Here is an 18,587-nt window from a genome sequence, read left to right as displayed (position 1 = left end):
TTTTTTTTTTTTTTTTTTTTTTTTTTTTCATTTTGGCGAATTGCCGAACTGAATATAATCAATTCGAGTTTAATTGAAATTTAATGGCAATTTAATGGCAATTCTTCAGCAAAGTCGATGTGAGATGTAAAGAGAGTCAGACATATGTGAGATGAAAGAGAGTCAGACATATTTACGGGAAAACGAAAGGTCATGTGACGGCTGAGTTATAGTGAGTTATGGCTGAGTTATCACAAGAAACATTTACGGCTGATAAATATGACTTTACGGCTGGGTTATAATATTTACGGGGAAAACGAAAGGTCACTTGACGGCTGAGTTATTGTGAGTTATGGCTGAAATATATGACTTGACGGCTGAGTTATATAACTTACGGGAAAACGGTTATAGTGATTCATGTCACGACTGAGTTATAGTGATTTATAAATCCGTAATGGCTGAGATATCGTAATATCGAATATATTATATTAATATTAAACATTACAAAAAGAAGTTAAGTTCAAAGTTCATAAAGAAGATGAGACGACAGTACAATGGAAGATGGTTTTTAAAACCGATTAAGAGGAGGAGGAACCAGGAACTTTTAGTTTCTCCCAATCAAGAGGAAGAGGAACCAAACACTGTTCGACATCAGCCTCCGCAATCTCTCTCATAACCTCTAACCTCTTATGCTCTGTCTCTAAGTCGACAAGTTCTCCACCCAAGATTTGATTCAGTTGGGATACTTGAGCGTCGATAAGTTCCACTTGATGCTCGAGGGCAGTCTTCTCTTCCTTCTTCTTCATATGATCATTCATCATATGCAGAACTGCTTTGTAGCGATCAGCTGTCTCCGCCTCGGCCTCGACTCTCGTCTGAGTAAAAGCTTTGGACACGGCCAATAGTGCTTCCTCTTCCCACTCGAAATCTACAATTCTTTGACGTTTACTGGAACTTTCTCCAGCCACTTGATTGTCTTTGTCTACGCACTCTGCCTTGCGTTTTTCACGTCTGCTCGAACCCTCTCCGTCCATAGCTCGGCTATGAAAATAAAAACAACCGTCACCAACTGATAGGTGCAATGATCGGAAAATATGCAATAGATTGAGAGGGAATGGAGAGGAGACTTACATGTGCAATGATCGAAGGAAATGCAATATAATGATAGATGAGATTTGAAGGTGAACTGTTCGACGAAGATGCAATATCTATAGGTGCAATGAGTGGAGAAGAAGAAACCGAAACGATACAATGAATTATATGAATATAAAGAGAAAACAATAGGAAAACGAAAGGTCGCGTCTATTATTAGGGTAACTTATGGTTTTCCGCCAAAATATTGCTTACTGGCTGAGTTATAGTTTAACGGGAAAACGAAAGGTCTCGTCGATTCATGTCATGGCTGATTTATATTAAGTAATGGCTGAGTTATCACTAGGAATAATCTGGAAGTAGATGGCTGATATATATGACTTCACGGCTGAGTTATAAAATTTACGGGAAAATGAAAGGATTAACTTATGGTTTCCCGCCAAAATATTGCTTAACAATAAAATTATTAGTCTATTTATTACCTCTCAACTACAAATAGAACCAAGTGACTGAGTTATAATATTCCCGTTTCTTTAGTCTATTACCTCTCAACTACAAACTAGAATAAAATTATTTTTTACGACACTATGTCCGCTCGAGCACCCAAGATGCCGGATCTCCCCGACGATGTTTTCATAAAAATCGTTTCCCTTGCTGCAGAAGATCGATGGTGGTCACTTGGTTCTATTCTAAGGGCTGGTCGTAGGGGAAAAAATGCAGTATACAGTAAAGAAGTTCTAAAGACAGCTGCTATCTATTGCCTTTGTACTGATCCATCAGAAATCAACACATCAAATGCCCCTGATGGTGGCCTCCAAATTGAATGGCGGTACTGGACTTTCTTCGTCAGATGCTTTGACGCCGGCAACCCCATTGCCATTTACTACGAAGGGCTAAGGGTTGTGGCTGAGGATAGAGATATCCAGCGTGGGACTGATTTTCTCAGTCATATTGTACTGGCCGATGCTGATGCCACCTTAGCATGTGGGATACTAAGTATTTGTCAAGGGAATGAGGTTATGGCCGTCCATTACCTCCAGCTGTTTGATGCACATCATTATCCTCTGATGTCTTCGGGTGCCATGGTAACCGGTGATGATTTTCTGTTTGAGTTATCTCGTTATAAGACGGCCCGGAAAAACTCATACGCAGCCTCCCATCGCTATCCTGACAGTCCGTTACTCCCTTCACCCGCTTGTGCTGTGATGTGTTGTTTGGATTATGGTTTCCATTCTCTCCGCTATGGAGACTATGAAATCATGTGCAAAAACTGTTACCTTTTGTGGTTGTCCCTCAAAGTCTCTGAGATCCTTTAGGGTTTCCAGCAGTGATTTCCAGTTTTACCTTGATATGTTCTATGTATCCACCTTTTATTCTTCCACATTTTAGTATCTACTCTCACTTTGAGGCTGAATTATAATAAAGTAACGGCTGAGTTATAGTTTTACGGGAAAACGAAAGGTCACGTCGATTCATGTGACGGCTGAGTTATCAAAAAAAGGTCGCGTTTATTAGGTTAACTTACGGTTTCCCGCCAAAATATTGCTTAACAGCTGAGTTATAGTTTTACGGGAAAACGAAAGGTCTCGTTGATGGCTGAGTTATAGTAAGTAAAAGCTGAGTTATCACACGAAACAATCTGAAAGTAGATAGCTGATATATATGACTTGACGGCTGAGTTATCAACAATCTGAGAGCAAACGACTGGTTTATACGACTTGACGGTGAGTTATTACACAAAATAAAACAAATCTCCCTAACTACATCCGACAAGCTTTCACATTGTGCCCAACTTGCTTACATCGCGAACATGCTGGTTGCTTCCTAGGACGTTTATTTCCAATGGCAACTTCCAAAGATGATTTAATCCTACGCTTCTTGGGCCTTCCTGGCTGGTTCACAACAATCGGAGGCAAGCACTTTTGATTATCTACAGCTTCAGGAGCAGGGAATGATTCATCTGGAGGCATGATTGAACCAGCCCATCCGTTAACCAAATCGACACTCCTAAATTTCGGATCGCACATGGATATACGAGACACATCCATATGCTCTGCAGCTGCGATTGCATGGATGCATGGTATTTTCTCGTGGTCGAAACAATGGCATGTGCATTTTTTTAGTTCCAAATTTACAACATGCAAAGATGATCCATATCTAACTTTCACACATACAGCATCAATCGTTAGTACCTCCATAAGTCTTGCTGCGGTGACACGGTCCTAGTAGGGAGTAGAACAAAAAAAAAAACGTTTTAGGCTAAATTATGAAAACAATGACGGCTGAGTTATGAAAACAATTATGGTTGATTTATGGAAACTATAATGGTATTGGCTGATATATGGAAACAGTTACGGCTGATATATGAAAGCTGTTGTGGCTGAGTTATGTAAACTTACCTGTAACAGTTTCTCAACACCTCGAGTGAGCGCTGTTAGCTGCGATTTCGCATCCTCTCTCCGTTAAGAAAACGATCTGGTCATCATATTCCGTATCGATTCTAGCAGTCGAACTATGGGAAGACTTCTAGCATTTGACAGTGCATGGTTCTTTGAATCTGCAATATTCGTTGTCATTAGATTGTACCTTTCACCCGTGAAATGAACACGCGCCCACATTCGGACACCAGATCGTTGGAGGTATCCATGTAGTTCGGGATGACGTGCTTCAATCTCATTGAAAGCCTCATTAAAATCAGACAACCTAAATCACCTTGCCGCTTTTTTCACCAGAGGGAACAAATGTTTTCCTTTGAACTTCACCAAAATGTTCTTATACAAATGGTAAGTGCAAATTCCACACGAAGCCAACGGATACACTTGACCAATCGCTTTCCCTATTGACTTATGTTTGTTGGAGATTATCACAAGATCCTTTTCGTCAGGAATGACAACTTTGAGTTGTGTAAAAAACCAACGCCAAGACTCATCATTTTCAGTGTCAACAACAGCTAAAGCTAATGGGAAAATTTGAAAGTTACCATCCTGAGCTAGGGCTGTTAGAAGCGTCCCTTTGTAACTACCATGGAGAAACGTTCCGTCGACGACAACAACTTTGCGCATGAAAGCAAACCCAGCAATTCTCGCACCAAAAGCAATAAAAACATATTTGAATCTGTCTTCATCAACTATTTGAAGACGCGTGACTGTACGGATTTTCCCTTCTTAACTTGTATATGTAAGAAGGCAACTCGCTAAAACTATCCTTAGGAGTTCCCTGATCGATCAGCCTTGCATTCAGCAGCGTTCGATATGCCTTCCAATAAACCATCTGTTGACACCAAACAAATTAATAAATCAGCCATAAAATATAGATACCTCAGCCGATACATTCGAATAAGTCAGCCGTAAATAATCAATAAATCAGCTGTAACATGTAAATAACTCAGCCTATACATACATATAAGTCAACCATTATTATCAATAAGTCAGTCGAAACATAGTTATTACCTTTAAACTAAATTGCTTATTGAAAATGACTCCGACACTTTTTGGTTTAACATCCGGACCAAGATCACCAAGATAGTCCCTGTATAGACCTGCCAATACATCAGCTGTTGATTGGCGAGATCTAATAGAACGTTCCGTCATAGAACATGTGTGTTCCGAATTGTATAGAAGAACATGAAAATCCGGGTCATCCCCTTGTATAGATGCACAAACTCTCCCAAGACATCCTTCAACCCAGCACCTAAAAACCACCTGTCTCGGATTTGATACTGGTACATTAAAATCAAATCCATCCCTAACCGAAATAAGTTTCACGTGATTCCTGAACTCCTTTTTGCTCNCCTTCCTCTAGCTCCACTAGTTTCTATCGACTCTTTCGCCAAAAGCTCTATGCAGAGACATAGCTGATCGGTTTTCCATAGCCCCAAAAAACATTGCAACTGTCGATCATTGGAGACAAAAACTGGTGGAGTATCATGCGCCATTAGTTTCAGTGCCTTGTTCGAGAACATGTAGCTCAGCTTTAGCTCATGGCTAAACGCGTCCAATCCGTAGTCTTCAAGAACAAGCTCCACAAGCTTGTCGTGTGTTGTGCCACCATCGATCTGCACAACTATACACCCTCTATCGTCGGTGTTAAATACATATCTCTGTTTCTTTACCCAATTACCGGACACAACTAGTACCAGAACTGGATCCATGAAAGATAAATGAAGAACAAGGTGAAGACGAAGTAGAAGAACAATGTAAAGAAGAAAAGTGAAGAAAAAGTATAAGAACAAGGTGAAGAAGAAGGTAATTAGTTCACTTATTTACCAGTTGAAGAACAAGAGTCGAACGACGTTTCGTATTTCCGGAGGAAAAAAAAAGATGACATGGAATGATGACATGGATGCTGCGTCCGACGTGGCAACTCAGCCATCAAACAATTAATAACTCAGTCTATATAAAACTCAGCCATCAAACAGATTATAACTCAGCTACAACATGAAAAACATTACAGTAATTAAAAAGCAAAAAAAATTGCTGCCAAATTCAGCCGCTTCATCAACTGAAAATATGTAACTCAACCGTATCGTTTAATAAGTCAGCCGTAACTGAATAGCATTCTAGTAATTAATCTTTTGCTACTAAGTCAGCCGTCGAATGGTTGAGTTGTACGATAAGTCAGCCTATCACAGCTAAGTTGTACGATAAGTCAGCCTATCACGGCTGAGTTGTACGATAAGTCAGCCTATCACGGCTGAGTTGTACGATAACTCAGCTAGTCGGAAAATGGTAACTCAGCCGTGTCGTAGTGATAACTCAGCCGTGTCGTAGTTATAACTCAGCCAAAATTTTAACAACTCAATCATCAGGTGAAAACTCAGCCGTAAGGACGGCTGAGTTAGAGCGTAACTCAGCCAGATTTTGATAAGTCAGTCGTAACTCTTGTTTGAGTTATGCTCTAACTCAGCCAGATTTTGATAAGTCAGCCGTAACGCTTGGCTGAGTTATGCTCTATCTCAGCTGTCCGCTCTTACTCAAATGTTTTTTGCCATAACTCAGCCGCAACATACCTTTGTAACGCGTTATGGCTGAGTTATTGTTACATGTCAGCGTTTTTGACGTGGCGTCTGACGTGGCAATGACATTTTTGTAATTATGTTTTTTCTGGTAACATAAAACAAGGGCACGCTGAGTATTTTAAAAATATCCGAAATATTCTAGTAATAAAATCTTTATTTGTAGATTCTGATAATATTACCTAATTTGGATAGCATTTGAGTAAATCACCATAATTTAGTGGGGTCTCTAGCAGAAAAGAAAAATAAAAAAGAACTAAAACCTTTTTTAGTAAAACAAAGTTTGAAACAACTGGGTCTTTTTGGATTTTTTTGGGCTAATTCACTTTTTTGTTAGCCAGATTTTGTCTTTTTAGAAGCCTTTTTGCGTGCTTATGAACTGCAATTCTCTGTTTTTGTTCATGATCTGTTTCTTTGATATAATAAAATTTCAGACGGCAAATATAATTTTTTTTTTTTGGAAATTATATTTGAACTTTGGTTTAGTTGAAGAGGGAGACAATGTGGTTTTGCATTGCTCTCTCAATAAGCAAGTAAACATTTAAAATAGGGTGGTTTGATCAGAACCGGACTAATTAATATTGGACCATATCGTTATAAAAACATGTAACCTATCAAATCTACAAGGAATCGATCGTGTTATATGACATAATTATTAGCATATTATCTCTCTATATTACTGTGGAATAATCATATCACGATACATACGTACTTCTTCCACATAATCACTAAAAGTTTTGAGTCTTTTAACTCTCCGGTAGCCTTTGTCTCCTCCGTCTGTCCACGTGCACATCACGTGGCAGGACGATCCCGTGCTTGGCTCTCCTACGCTGCTTCTGCTTGCTATCTTTATGTACTCGGTGAAGTTGGTTGTAGTAGTGAGACTCGTTGTGGTGGTCACGTCCAAGCATCATCTTCTGCAAACTGTCGTCGTTTTCGCCACGATGGTGTTTGTGTCTCTGTTGTGTCCTACGATGGTGATTATGGGGTTTGACACCATGCCGATGGTTGTGATGGCGATGGTGATGATGGCGGTTCAAGGCGTTTTCTCTGGTGGGTAATAGTCTACGATGATGGTCTAAGTCGAAATGATCTTCCCACCAGTCGTAGAATGGATCAAAGAGTCCCTTTTGGTGCAAGAGCCAGAGAAGTACACAAGCTGTTTAAACAAAACCCGTTAATTCGAGATATTGTGTTAGTGATTTGAGGTTGTGGTCACGGTTGAAAACGCTTACTGGTTGGAAAAAGAGCGAGGAGAAGGCCGAACATAACCATCCAGCTCAAGCAAACGTATTGTATGTGGCAGCTGAAGTCGAAGAAACTTGAACATTTGTTTCTGCACATATTGATTGATTGGTTCAATATTTCATTATTATCAAATATGTTAAAGTTAGGAGAAGCGTGTAACCTGCAAGTGTCCCCCGTGATGAAATCGATTAAACCATTGATGACTTTAGTCCACAGTATTCTAATCGAATCAAAGAAACCTTTAGGATAAGTCTCTGGAATTTGAAATGGATTAGTAACCTGCATGTTAAAGATACTGGTCAGTTAATGAATGTTAGATATCAAACATTAATCAAGAATCATTTAAAATTTCATAGTAGAGTAACCTGAGTTCCATTGTCGAGTACGGTGGCCGTTGTGCTGAACTGACACTCGGCTCTGTCTACTTCGCTGAACTGAGAATCCTTGAGTATAGCTATACAAAAAGTAAAAATGATCATTGTTGATGCAAAGAAGGAAGCAGGGAGTTTGTAAGATAAGAAGACTCACCTGTGCATATATATTTTGCAGCCTGATCTTTAGTGGGATACAACTTAAAAGACCGAGTTGTAACTGCTTTTGGTTTTATAATAAAGAATTGCTCCTGAAAACAACAACATCAGTTTGTAACATTCCTTTAACAATGCTTTCTTCTTAGAAGAACTAAGACTTAGTTACCTCAACGAAAGCCACGCCTTTGGAGCAATCGAACTGCGTAAAAGGAAACAAGATGCAATTAATATATCAAAGAAACTTTCTCGCTATCAAACTAATACATATAAGGTTTAATTTTAAATAATACCGTTAAGCTATAAGATGCTTCTACTTCACCAATATTCTTAATTGTGACTGCTGCAACTCCGAATTGAGTAAGTGCCTCAAATGTCGGTATAACAATGTTTATGATCTTACCAGGGCTCCTACAACCACAGAAAACGTTACTTTACTTTAGTTAGTAATCAGCATTCCAGAAAGTACTTTTTAAGTCTTTTTTACCTCTGGAAAACGTATTCAATATCATCAGCTCTTAGCTCTATCATAAGATTTGTGTTGATTGTTTCTGTGACTCCGATGGAGAACGAGTGAGGTCCTGCATTCTGTATCATGTGAAGGAAAAAGTCAATAAAGCCAATAACAAAACTTATGTTTCTACTGATTAAAGTTGGCACATAACTGGATGTTGATTGATCCTCTCAAATCTTCCTTCTAATCCATAATAAGAAAGTTGGTGTCGATTGATCCGGTTCATATCTGCCTGAAAAATAGAATTTGTTACCCGGTGAAGTGAAACAATGATGCAGTAAGGTGTTAGAAAGCTATAACATGTATACTAACCTCATGAAAGTTCCATAATTGATTATGCAAGCAACTCCAATATGGTGAAGAGCAGAAATTTGGTTGGCTGTTAAAAGCTTCATAGCTAACACCAATTTTATTACATTCTAAGCCATCTAATGTAAACCTCACTCTTTCAAGAAGCATCCACATTGAGTAATTGGCGCCTAAGTTCCCTGGTTGTCCTGCTATAGCCGTCTTTTTTGAACCGGAAGGATTTATTTTAGCATTATTACAAAGCGGTGCAAGTTAAAAGAGACTTTAAATGGATTAAGCAGTAGCTAGTTACCTCTCTTGGGATAACAAGATAGAAGTCTTCGAAAGAAGGAATACTTGTGTAACCAGCAAAGTCTCCAATGAGATTAACCTTGAGGAAATTATCATTTGCAGTAGCTGTTCTGTTTTCAGGACCAATGATCACTTCCTGAGATTTAAAAAAAAAAAAATCAATCATAAGGTTGACTAACTTGGGAACCAAAACCAGCTTTAAAAAACCGAAGACATACTGAAACTCTAGTTCCTGTCTTCAACTCAACTCGCACGCTAAATCCTAGTGACCGCTGTCCAATACCGAAAACATGAAACCTACAGGATAGAAACAAAGCGGCCAAACTCAACAAGGGTAAGTGCACAAAACCATGAAGATAAGACCATACAATTGAAGGATTCATACCAGTCACCTGGAAAACGAAGGCAATGCGCGGTATTTGCCTTCCCTTTTATCATCTTATCAACTAGTCAAAGTCAGTTTGAAGAAATGAGTCTCCAACAAGCGATACAAGAGGAGTGAATGTTAAATTAAACCAAAGAAAAACACATACAAATATCTCCACAAGACGAAGGCATTCTTCGCTGCGGTCCACATGGACAACATGTTGGCTGAGTCTGCTCCAAAACGTTACCCTTCTCATCCCGTAACCTGAATGATCGTCACATGAAATCAGTGAAAGGTACTCATCAAACTCAGGTGATCAATGTTAGTATATAGAGAAAAGTTTTCAGATTATGTATAGTTACACACTTATCAACGCAAAGCGTTATCCTTACCTCTCACATATTTGTACAATATCTGGTCCAGCATCAGGCTCACACTTACGAGTCGTGACGTGATACTCTTGAGGTTTGTAAGGTACATCCTAAAATGTTTTATAAAAGGTCAAACTCACACTAACCTAACAACAATAGACCAAATTCATGATGATCAAACTCTTAAACACAAATTCAAAGATACCCTAATGTAAGTAAGATCGTAGAGAGCATATGCTGCAGATTTGTTGACTGTAATAACCGGTGGAATCCGTACGGTTTGCATATTACTACTGGAGTTATCTTCAACCTCCACTATCTCCAAAACAATCGAAGCCTCTCCTCCACTCTTTATATAAAACCAACCAAAAAAAAATCAAAACTGATGAAACACAAAATCGCATGCATAATACAGAAGAACAAAACAGATAAAAAAAAGACTTACGGATCCACTAGGAACAGCGAGGTTCAAGACAATCTTAGTTGAACAATTGAGATTGCCAGAATCTGATGTTTTCTCACACTTCTCTAGCTTTGATTTCGACAATATCTGGATCCCTTCGACTTCGTTTAACATTCCGATGATGATGATTACGCTGATCACACAAGCCATCACCATCGGGTTAACCATTTTCTTTATCAGAAGTTACTCTCTCTCCCTCTCTCTCTCTCTCACTCGGAGACGCGAATTGTGTTTCTTTTGAAGAAACTGCTTCGTCTTTGTTTTTTCTTCCAACGGTTGCTTTGGTTTTCTAATTTCAATCCACTAGATTTAAACCGGAAATTACAAGTGTACCAAGCTAAACAGGGAAGTACAAGTGAAACCGAACTTAACCAAAGCAATAACCATTTTTTTGTTTTTTTTTTACTACTTTTTTTTTTTATAAGTTGGAATATACATTAGTACGTTTTTCAAATTTAATTGGAAAACAAGTACACTAACTATTCACAATTAGCAAAGTACTCTATAGGATCCACTTGTGAAATAGCAAAGTTGTGAGATATAAGACTATCTCTAATGGTTGGATCTAATTTATGGAATCCAACTATATTTATATTTGAAAAAGTGCAAATCTCAAAAGTTAGAAACTTATGAATGTTTATTAGTTTTGACAGTCCAATGGTAGATCCAAATTATGGGGTCTAAAAATTTAATTTTAAAAAAGTTATATATAAGTAAAAGTCACAATACTTGACACACACTCTAAACAAAAGTTAGCATAGATATGAACTTGAAGCATAGAAGCTGTGAAGAACATCTGATTCAAATAATTAACAACAAAGATCATCATAACCTCAAACGGAAAGGATACAAGCAATCAAACTCCAACAAAGCACCTTCACTAGTTAGACTGAAGCACCAATTGTTGAAAACTGACAAAACAAAGAGAAAACCTGATAGTAGGTTTTTACACCCACTTAAGAGGTATATACCCCAATGTATCAATTGCTTATGCAGTTGTAGTACAAAAGATTATCAATCCAAATGATTGTTTGCTAGCAGGCAAGATGCAAGTCAAGCCAAGCTATAATGAGGATTTTGTCTAACAACTTAAGCTAAACATAAATAAGAACATAAAAATAAAAAGCTACACGAACAGGGTACACGATGTAAGCAATCGTGCACCAGATCGAGTAATAAGCAAATAAAAGCAAAATCAAGAATAACTCGAGAAACCACATGATGGAAGCAAACAACTACATGGTCGGGTTGGTGGTCGGATTGATATAAAAACTGTAAACAAACAAGATACTAAAGCTTCTAAGGATGGGATAATTGGTTCATAAGTATTCCTAATAAACCTAGAATGTTTTACAAGCCTTAAGCAAACCATTTTCTAGACAATGAATATTTAAACCTTGCTAATCCACTCTTGTGGTAGAAACAATCAAACTTAATCACTCCCTTAACAACTCTCGTTCGAGAAACATAATCAAACATGCAATAAAATCCAATTCATTATTGTCAATAAACTCCTTACACATCTAATATCTTAGGCTAAGTGAATAAATCTCTAACATTAGCTAATTCAAACATTTCATCAATCACCTCTCCGTGTGGAAATGTCTAAATTCTAATCCTAACCTCTCAGTTCGAAACTAGCAATAAGATCACTAATCCCGAAGGGATTAAGAACTCTTACTAGCCTATCCCATCCTAAGAAACTTTAGTTCAATACTCAGATCTCATTGCAATCAACATAAACACATAAACAATAAGAATTGTATACTAGAAAATTTTGGGAATGAAAGTAATCGATGTATTAAAAGAAAACAAAATGTGATATGAATTCAAAAATAGAAGAAATACAAAATGGAATTAAAGAAATCCTAACAAGCTTAGAAAAAATGTAAAAATCGGTCTCTGGTCGTGTGTATCGCTCTCGCTCACTCTCCCGATCTGTCTGCTTTTGAAAATAAGAGAGGGTTTATTTATGGAAACCACTTAACATAGTCGCACCAACTGTTATCTGATGCATCTACACAAGGCTAGGGTCGAGTTCCTCTTCAGGTTGGGCTTCAGGTGGTTCCTCTTGTGCTCAGCTTCACTAGTTCGGGTTGAAGCATCGGGCTGTTCTTCTGCACGATCACACCTTCGGGTTAGGGCTCGGGTTACTTCTCTTCTACTCATTTCCTCCTTCATTCCTTCTTGGAAATAACTGAACTTGTCCATCCTCATTTTTACCCGTTTTAAGTTACAAAGCACATGCTTTCATCCAAAATGCAACAATGCAACACCCTAAACAACCTAAATCCAAATATCTAAGGTTAGGGACCTAAAAACACTAAGGTTAAACTCTAAACAATACAAAACATGACTAAAAAGATGCCTAAAAAAGTGTAAAATAGGGAAGATCAAAACCTTAGAAATTTAGCAGTCAAAAAGAAAAAGAATAACCACGAGGCTAATCTCATATTTAACATAACACAACACATTACATTGATAAAATAACTTAACTGAAACATTGATCAAACAACACAATACAAACACTGGTCAAACAACACAAACACAATCATTGATCATAGTTTTACTTCACACGTAACAGTCATTAAGTTTGACAACCATTTGCGTTTTCAGTTTCAAATGGTTAGAAAAGAGTAAGCAAAGTCTCTAAACTGACTAAGCATTAATCAGCAAAGTAAGTGTAACGCCCCGGCCGTCACCTCTTAGTGCGTCCCATGTCCAATCCCAGTCCATAGGCTCACATTCCTTAATGGGCCTCACGTCCTCTCACTAGACTCGTGAGCCATTCTATATCCGACGGCCGGTTTGCTACGTCAGGGAGGCTTTAAAGACTTGTTACCATCCCTATAAATCACCACATGATATTTTCCTGTGTTTTGTCCTCACTCGCACAGTTCAGACAGCCACTTTCCCGAAGGTCACCCATCCTGAGACTACTCCAGCATAAGAACTCTTAACTGTGGAGTTCTCTCAAGACCTTTGACCAAAAAGATAAGTGCACTTTGGTGACATAGGTGGCCAAATCAATTTTTTTAAACCTCTCCGCAAATCAAGGTGTCACAATTCACACCTACTAATAGATCGCAACGTCCTCGTTGCGCACCAAGACTGTCACCCCTACGGTGTGAGCCCACTCGACTCCACACTCGTCTAGGTTCGGTTCTGATACCAAACTGAAACGACCCAACCCGTTTTTTATATATTAAATAATAATAATAATAATAATAATCTAAACTAGTGGTGTCATGCCCACTAACCACCTAACCACAATCACATAACAGCGGATAACATAAAATAATACCATTAAACCAACAAAATATCCAACACCAATAACCAGTATTAATTCATAACAATTAACTAATAATCCAAACAATATGAATCAAAGAACCAGCAACCTAAACCACATTTTAATGACTCAAATTTTGAAACTTACGCAGGCCAGACAACACCCAATCAAGTCACTAGAATATCCTCCTCTTCATCGTCTTGATTCCACGATCACACTTTGCCTTTACATCCACCACAAACACAAATTGAGATGCATGAGAATTTGATAAACACTCAGTGAGACAATCCTCCCATCTACTGAGCTATAGACACAAGCAACATACAAATCATTTGCATCAACCGTCGCAACTGAAGAAGGGTGTCGACCGACACTAGCAATCTGGTGTCGACCGACACCACAACTAGTGTCGACCGACACCACAACTAGTGTCGACCGACACCACAACTGGTGTCGACCAACACCATGCTCGACATCTCTAAAACCCTAGTTTGTCTCGACTGACAACCTCCATATGGTGTCGATCGACACTCGCCAAAGTTATCGAATCGTCCTCGCATTGGTGTCTGATAACTCTCTAATTTATATGTTTTAAGCATCACTTTTTGTCCATATTTTGCATCGTTTTTACCTTAACCTTAGCATTTTTAGGTCATTTACTGTAGGAATCCACATTTAGGCCATTTAGGATGTTGCATTCTTGCATTTGCATATTTTGAATGAAAACAGGTGCATAAGAGCCGAAAATGGGGAGAAACAAGGTCAAATCCGAGCATGTACACGAAGGAGCTATGGAGCAGGAAGAACAGTCCAAACACCAACCAGATCGAAGAGGATCTAAAAACAGAAAGAACAATCCGAGGACCTACCCGAAGAGCAACCCGAGCACATCCTCGTGGACCCCATCGAGCAGACCCTTGGGCAGGACTGGGAAGCTATGGTTAATGGGTTTCCATATATAAACCACCCTCTTCTTCCTCTCGCCCTAGCACGCCGCAGACCCTCAGAATAGAGAGCGAGAGCTTCTGGGAGAGGAACTGAGCGACACAAACATTTTTCTATCTTTGTTAGGATTTAATTTACTTCTTTTTGTTATTCTTTTAGATTTCTACTCTACACTCTTCTCTTCTACTTTATATTTTAATACAATGCAATTTTCGTTCTTCTATGCTTTTATGTTTTCTGCAATGAAATCTGAGTAGTAAAGTAGAGTTTCTAGGGATGGGATAGACGATTTTGTGTTCCTGATCGGTTAGGATGTCTTAGTTTGATTGTTTATGTTTTATAAATTCCCTTTTAGATTGGTGTTCTTAATGCTATCAACAAACCGAGAGGGTGAGATTAGATCTAGGGTGTTTTACCATCGAGAGGTGTAGATGAAATGCTTGAATCAACCAATGCTAAAGATTTACTCACTTAGCCTAAGAGATTAGATGAGTAAGGGGTTTATTGACAATAATGAATCGGTTCATATTGCCTTCTTGGTCATGTTTCTCCAACGAGAGTTGGGTAGGGGAGTGATCAAAGTTGATTGTTTCTATCACGAGAGTATTTTAACAAGGTTTTAGAGATTCATTGTCTAGGGAATATTTGCTTGAGGCATGTAGGACATCCATATTGGTCATGAACACTTAGGAGTCGATTACCCCATCCTTAGGAGCTTTCGTATTTAGATTGTTTACATTTTTATTCATAAATCGATCACTTACCCGAAGAGGTACACAATCACCTGCTTCGAGTATTCCGTCGAGCTGTTCTTGCTTTTCTTCTTTACTCGATCACCCCACCCGATCATGTACTCGAATGCTTGCATCGAGTGCTTAGGTCGTGTGGTTCTTATTTATTTGCTTTCTTTTATTTATTTTAGGATTGTTAGATCAAAACTCCATTATTGTTTGGCTTGACTTGCTTGTTTCTGATCGCATCTTATCTGCTAGCATAACAACCATTTAGATTGATAACCCTTTTTACTACAACTGCATAGGGAATTGATACCCTGGGTAAAAATTTTGTTATCTATTTGGCGCTGTTGCCATTTGGTTTGATTTAATTTGCTACGTTTAAGATTTCAGCACTTGCTAGATCAAGTTCTTTTATACACTTTGGTTAGGTACTGACTTGTTTACTTTCTTGTTTGTTTGTTTTGCATTTCAGGTACAACCCGAGTATCCACCCGACCTGATGAGGACATCGAACCACCAAGCCATATTATCCAAGCTCCATATGTGCCAAGCGGACCAATGACTAGGACAAGGAGCAAAAAAATAGAGAAGAAGTTCAACATCTTTCTGAAGGAGCTGGAACATGAAGGACTGATCCCCCTTGATCAGTTTGAAGCCATTCGCCTAACCCCATCAGAGAGCTCCCAACTAAAGGCCGTCTTCAACGAAATACCTCCGACGATTCAAGACGATCCAGGAGATGAGCCATATATCAAATTAAAGCTTTCTGAGTCTAGTTTCCGGAGAACCAACGAGCGTCGAGAGAACTGCTATAAATCGCCAGATATGGATCGAACAGTAAACATATGTCCAGTAGACTCTCTAATAAGCAATAAGGCTAAATGGGCTTTATTCACCCCTAAACTTGAAGCCCACTTAAGCACGTGTTATTTGGCTCTAGAAGACACCTAGAAGGCTCTCTCACTCGTCGAGAATATCCAGAGATCGAAGAAGAATCATGTCATGAAGTCAAGAAATCAAATTTGCCTTAATCGGCACCCTTGATATTCTCCTTTCTACCCAACGTCTCTTTCCTTGTTTTTCTTTGCAGGATTTATGTGTTTTTCCTTAAAATAAGTTATGAACCTGACTATATAATGCCTTGAGTTGTAGTTCTTATTTTTCACCTTTTGATCAATAAAATTGCTTGTTTGTGTTTCACAAAAGAAACCTTTGCTCTCTAATTCGTGAGTTTGTCCGAATTCTTGAGTGTTCTAGGAAGTATCAATAGACTTTCACATCTACTGTGGTTCTTGTCAATCCACCATTCATCTCCACCTTATCCGAGTTAGTTAGAGAGATCCTTAGACTAGCTAACAACTCATTCTTATTTTGATTCAAGATCATTTTGTAGGCAAAGTTCATATCATTTTGGTATCAGAGCTTTAAAAGCTTCTAATTTATTAAGTGATTTTGTTCCTTCCGTTTAATTTTTTTTTTCCAGTTTCATTATAAAAAATAAAAAACCATTTCATCTGTTTTATTACCTCAGTTTTATAAAACTCATAAAAAAAAAGAAAAAAAAAAAAAAACCTCTGTTTTCGTTCGTGTAAAACAGGAACCCAGAAAAATTGCTGTTGCTTTTTTTTTTTTTTTTTACAAATTCATATACCAAAAAAAAAAATAATCATTAAACAAATATTAAAAAATCTATCTGCAGCACTCGTTCGAAATCTGTTTTGTGTTACTCTCTTGCCTTTATTTGCTCTGGTTTTTTTTTTCACTTGTTCGAGTTTCATAATTTTTTTTTTTTTTTTAACATAAACGATTTGTGGTACGAAGACATATTTTCTTTGTGTTCTCTCTTACCAAAGAATTTGATACTTTGCATCTTAATTCTTTCAGGTGGGATGGGTGACAACACCGGTGATCCTAACGCTGCTATGATGCAGTTACTGCAAGCCATGCAACGACAACTCACTAACATGGAACAACACCTAGACCAAATCGAACAACCTCGTGCAAACCATAACCAAAGACGAGAGAATGGTGTCGTTCATGAAGATGGTCACGAGACTGACTTCAGTGATGGAGGACCACAAAACAACCGTCGACGACGTCAAGCTCAAAGACATAACCAAGAAATGGCAGAGCAAGAAGACAGTACGAGGTCTAATTCTACGGATATGAAGCTCAAGGCTCCTACCTTTGCTGGAAGGGTATATCCTGAAGCTTATCTTGAGTGGGAACAGAGAATGGAGCACATATTTGCCTACTACAAGTACACCGATCAGAAGAAGCTAGCCTTAGCCGTAGCTCAACTTACCAATCACGCTTTGTCTTGGTGGGATCGTGAAGTTAATGATAGGAGGAGAAGTGATACCCCTCAAGTAACCACATGGAGGGAAATGAAGCAGCTGATGAAAAAGAGATATGTTCCCATCTACTATCACCGAGACCTTCAAAAGAAGTTCCGGAAGTTAACTCAAGGAACAAGGAGCGTGGAAGAGTATTTTGAGGAATTTGAGCACTTAAGGAATAGGCTGGAGCTTGATGATGATGCCGAGACCACCATGGCCCAGTTTCTTGATGGATTACAAGAAAAGATCTCCCACAAAGTAGAAATGCATCCTTATCACGACCTGAAGGACATTCTACACCACGCTATACAAGCTGAACAACACATCAAGAAGAAGATGACCAACGTGGGGAGAACTAAAGCTACTCAAAATTGGGACCAAGGTCGTGCCAAGACTCCTTTTGCATCCACCTCTCCAGTCAGACCCTTGGATAAAGAAAAAGCTGTGGCTATTGACAATCGGTTCAAGTCTAAGCCAACCGAATCCAACCAAAGTAAGTTCCCTAGCCCTAACAATTCAAGAACTCGTGATATAACATATTTTAAGTGCAAGGGAAGAGGACACATGGTTAAAGATTGCCCCAACCCAAGAGTTATGATTCTCACGGATGCGGGAGAATGCGAGTCACAAGATGAAGCAGATCTCACCATGGATGATGTTGTAGTTGAAGAGGTCGATTGTGAACCTGAATATGGAGAATCCCTGGTCATAAGGCGTATGTTGAACCTCACGGTTCATCCAGATGAGCTAGCTCAAAGGGAAAATATTTTCCATACCCGTTGTACCATCCAAGAAAAGGTATGTAATCTTATTATCGATGGTGGATCATGTACTAATGTTGCTAGTGAGTATATGGTTTCAAAACTCAGCCTTGGACGGACTAAACATCCTCATCCATATAAACTAAGATGGCTTAATGACAAGGCTGAACTGCGAATCACGGATCAAGTACAAGTACCATTCAAAGTGGGAAAGTATATAGATCAAGTCTTGTGTGACGTGGTTCCTATGCAAGCTTGTCACCTTCTACTTGGTAGACCGTGGCAATTTGACAAGGATACCATGCACCATGGGCGTAGTAACATGTATTCTTTTGTCCATG

General features: G+C 38.7%; 1 protein-coding gene across 1 annotated transcript; it reads right to left on the bottom strand.

Annotated features, from left to right (window-relative positions):
- Positions 6,832-10,343, bottom strand: LOC104707469 (protein HAPLESS 2-like). The gene is made up of 17 exons (XM_010423825.1): positions 10,158-10,343; positions 9,918-10,061; positions 9,734-9,822; positions 9,508-9,605; positions 9,360-9,420; positions 9,193-9,271; positions 8,976-9,110; positions 8,687-8,884; positions 8,526-8,606; positions 8,348-8,448; positions 8,154-8,271; positions 8,030-8,062; positions 7,862-7,955; positions 7,699-7,787; positions 7,494-7,612; positions 7,321-7,421; positions 6,832-7,244 (listed from the first exon to the last, which is right to left on the bottom strand). The coding sequence occupies exons 1-17, from the start codon at positions 10,341-10,343 to the stop codon at positions 6,832-6,834; spliced, it is 2,139 nt and encodes a 712-aa protein (XP_010422127.1).

This window comes from Camelina sativa, chromosome 8, assembly GCF_000633955.1.
Source record: "Camelina sativa cultivar DH55 chromosome 8, Cs, whole genome shotgun sequence".
In the NCBI taxonomy this organism is placed as follows: domain Eukaryota; kingdom Viridiplantae; phylum Streptophyta; class Magnoliopsida; order Brassicales; family Brassicaceae; genus Camelina; species Camelina sativa.
The sequence above is the reverse complement of the archived record's forward strand: the minus strand, read 5'-3'. Positions and strand labels throughout refer to the sequence as shown.

Coding starts and splice junctions, on each gene's coding strand:
- LOC104707469 (XM_010423825.1), bottom strand. CDS start 10,343: ATGGTTAACCCGATGGTGATGGCTTGTGTGATCAGCGTAATCATCATC. Junction 8,063..8,153: donor AAGCATCTTATAGCTTAACG/GTATTATTTAAA, acceptor CCTTTTACGCAG/TTCGATTGCTCCAAAGGCGT. Junction 7,788..7,861: donor TGCAAAATATATATGCACAG/GTGAGTCTTCTT, acceptor CTTTTTGTATAG/CTATACTCAAGGATTCTCAG.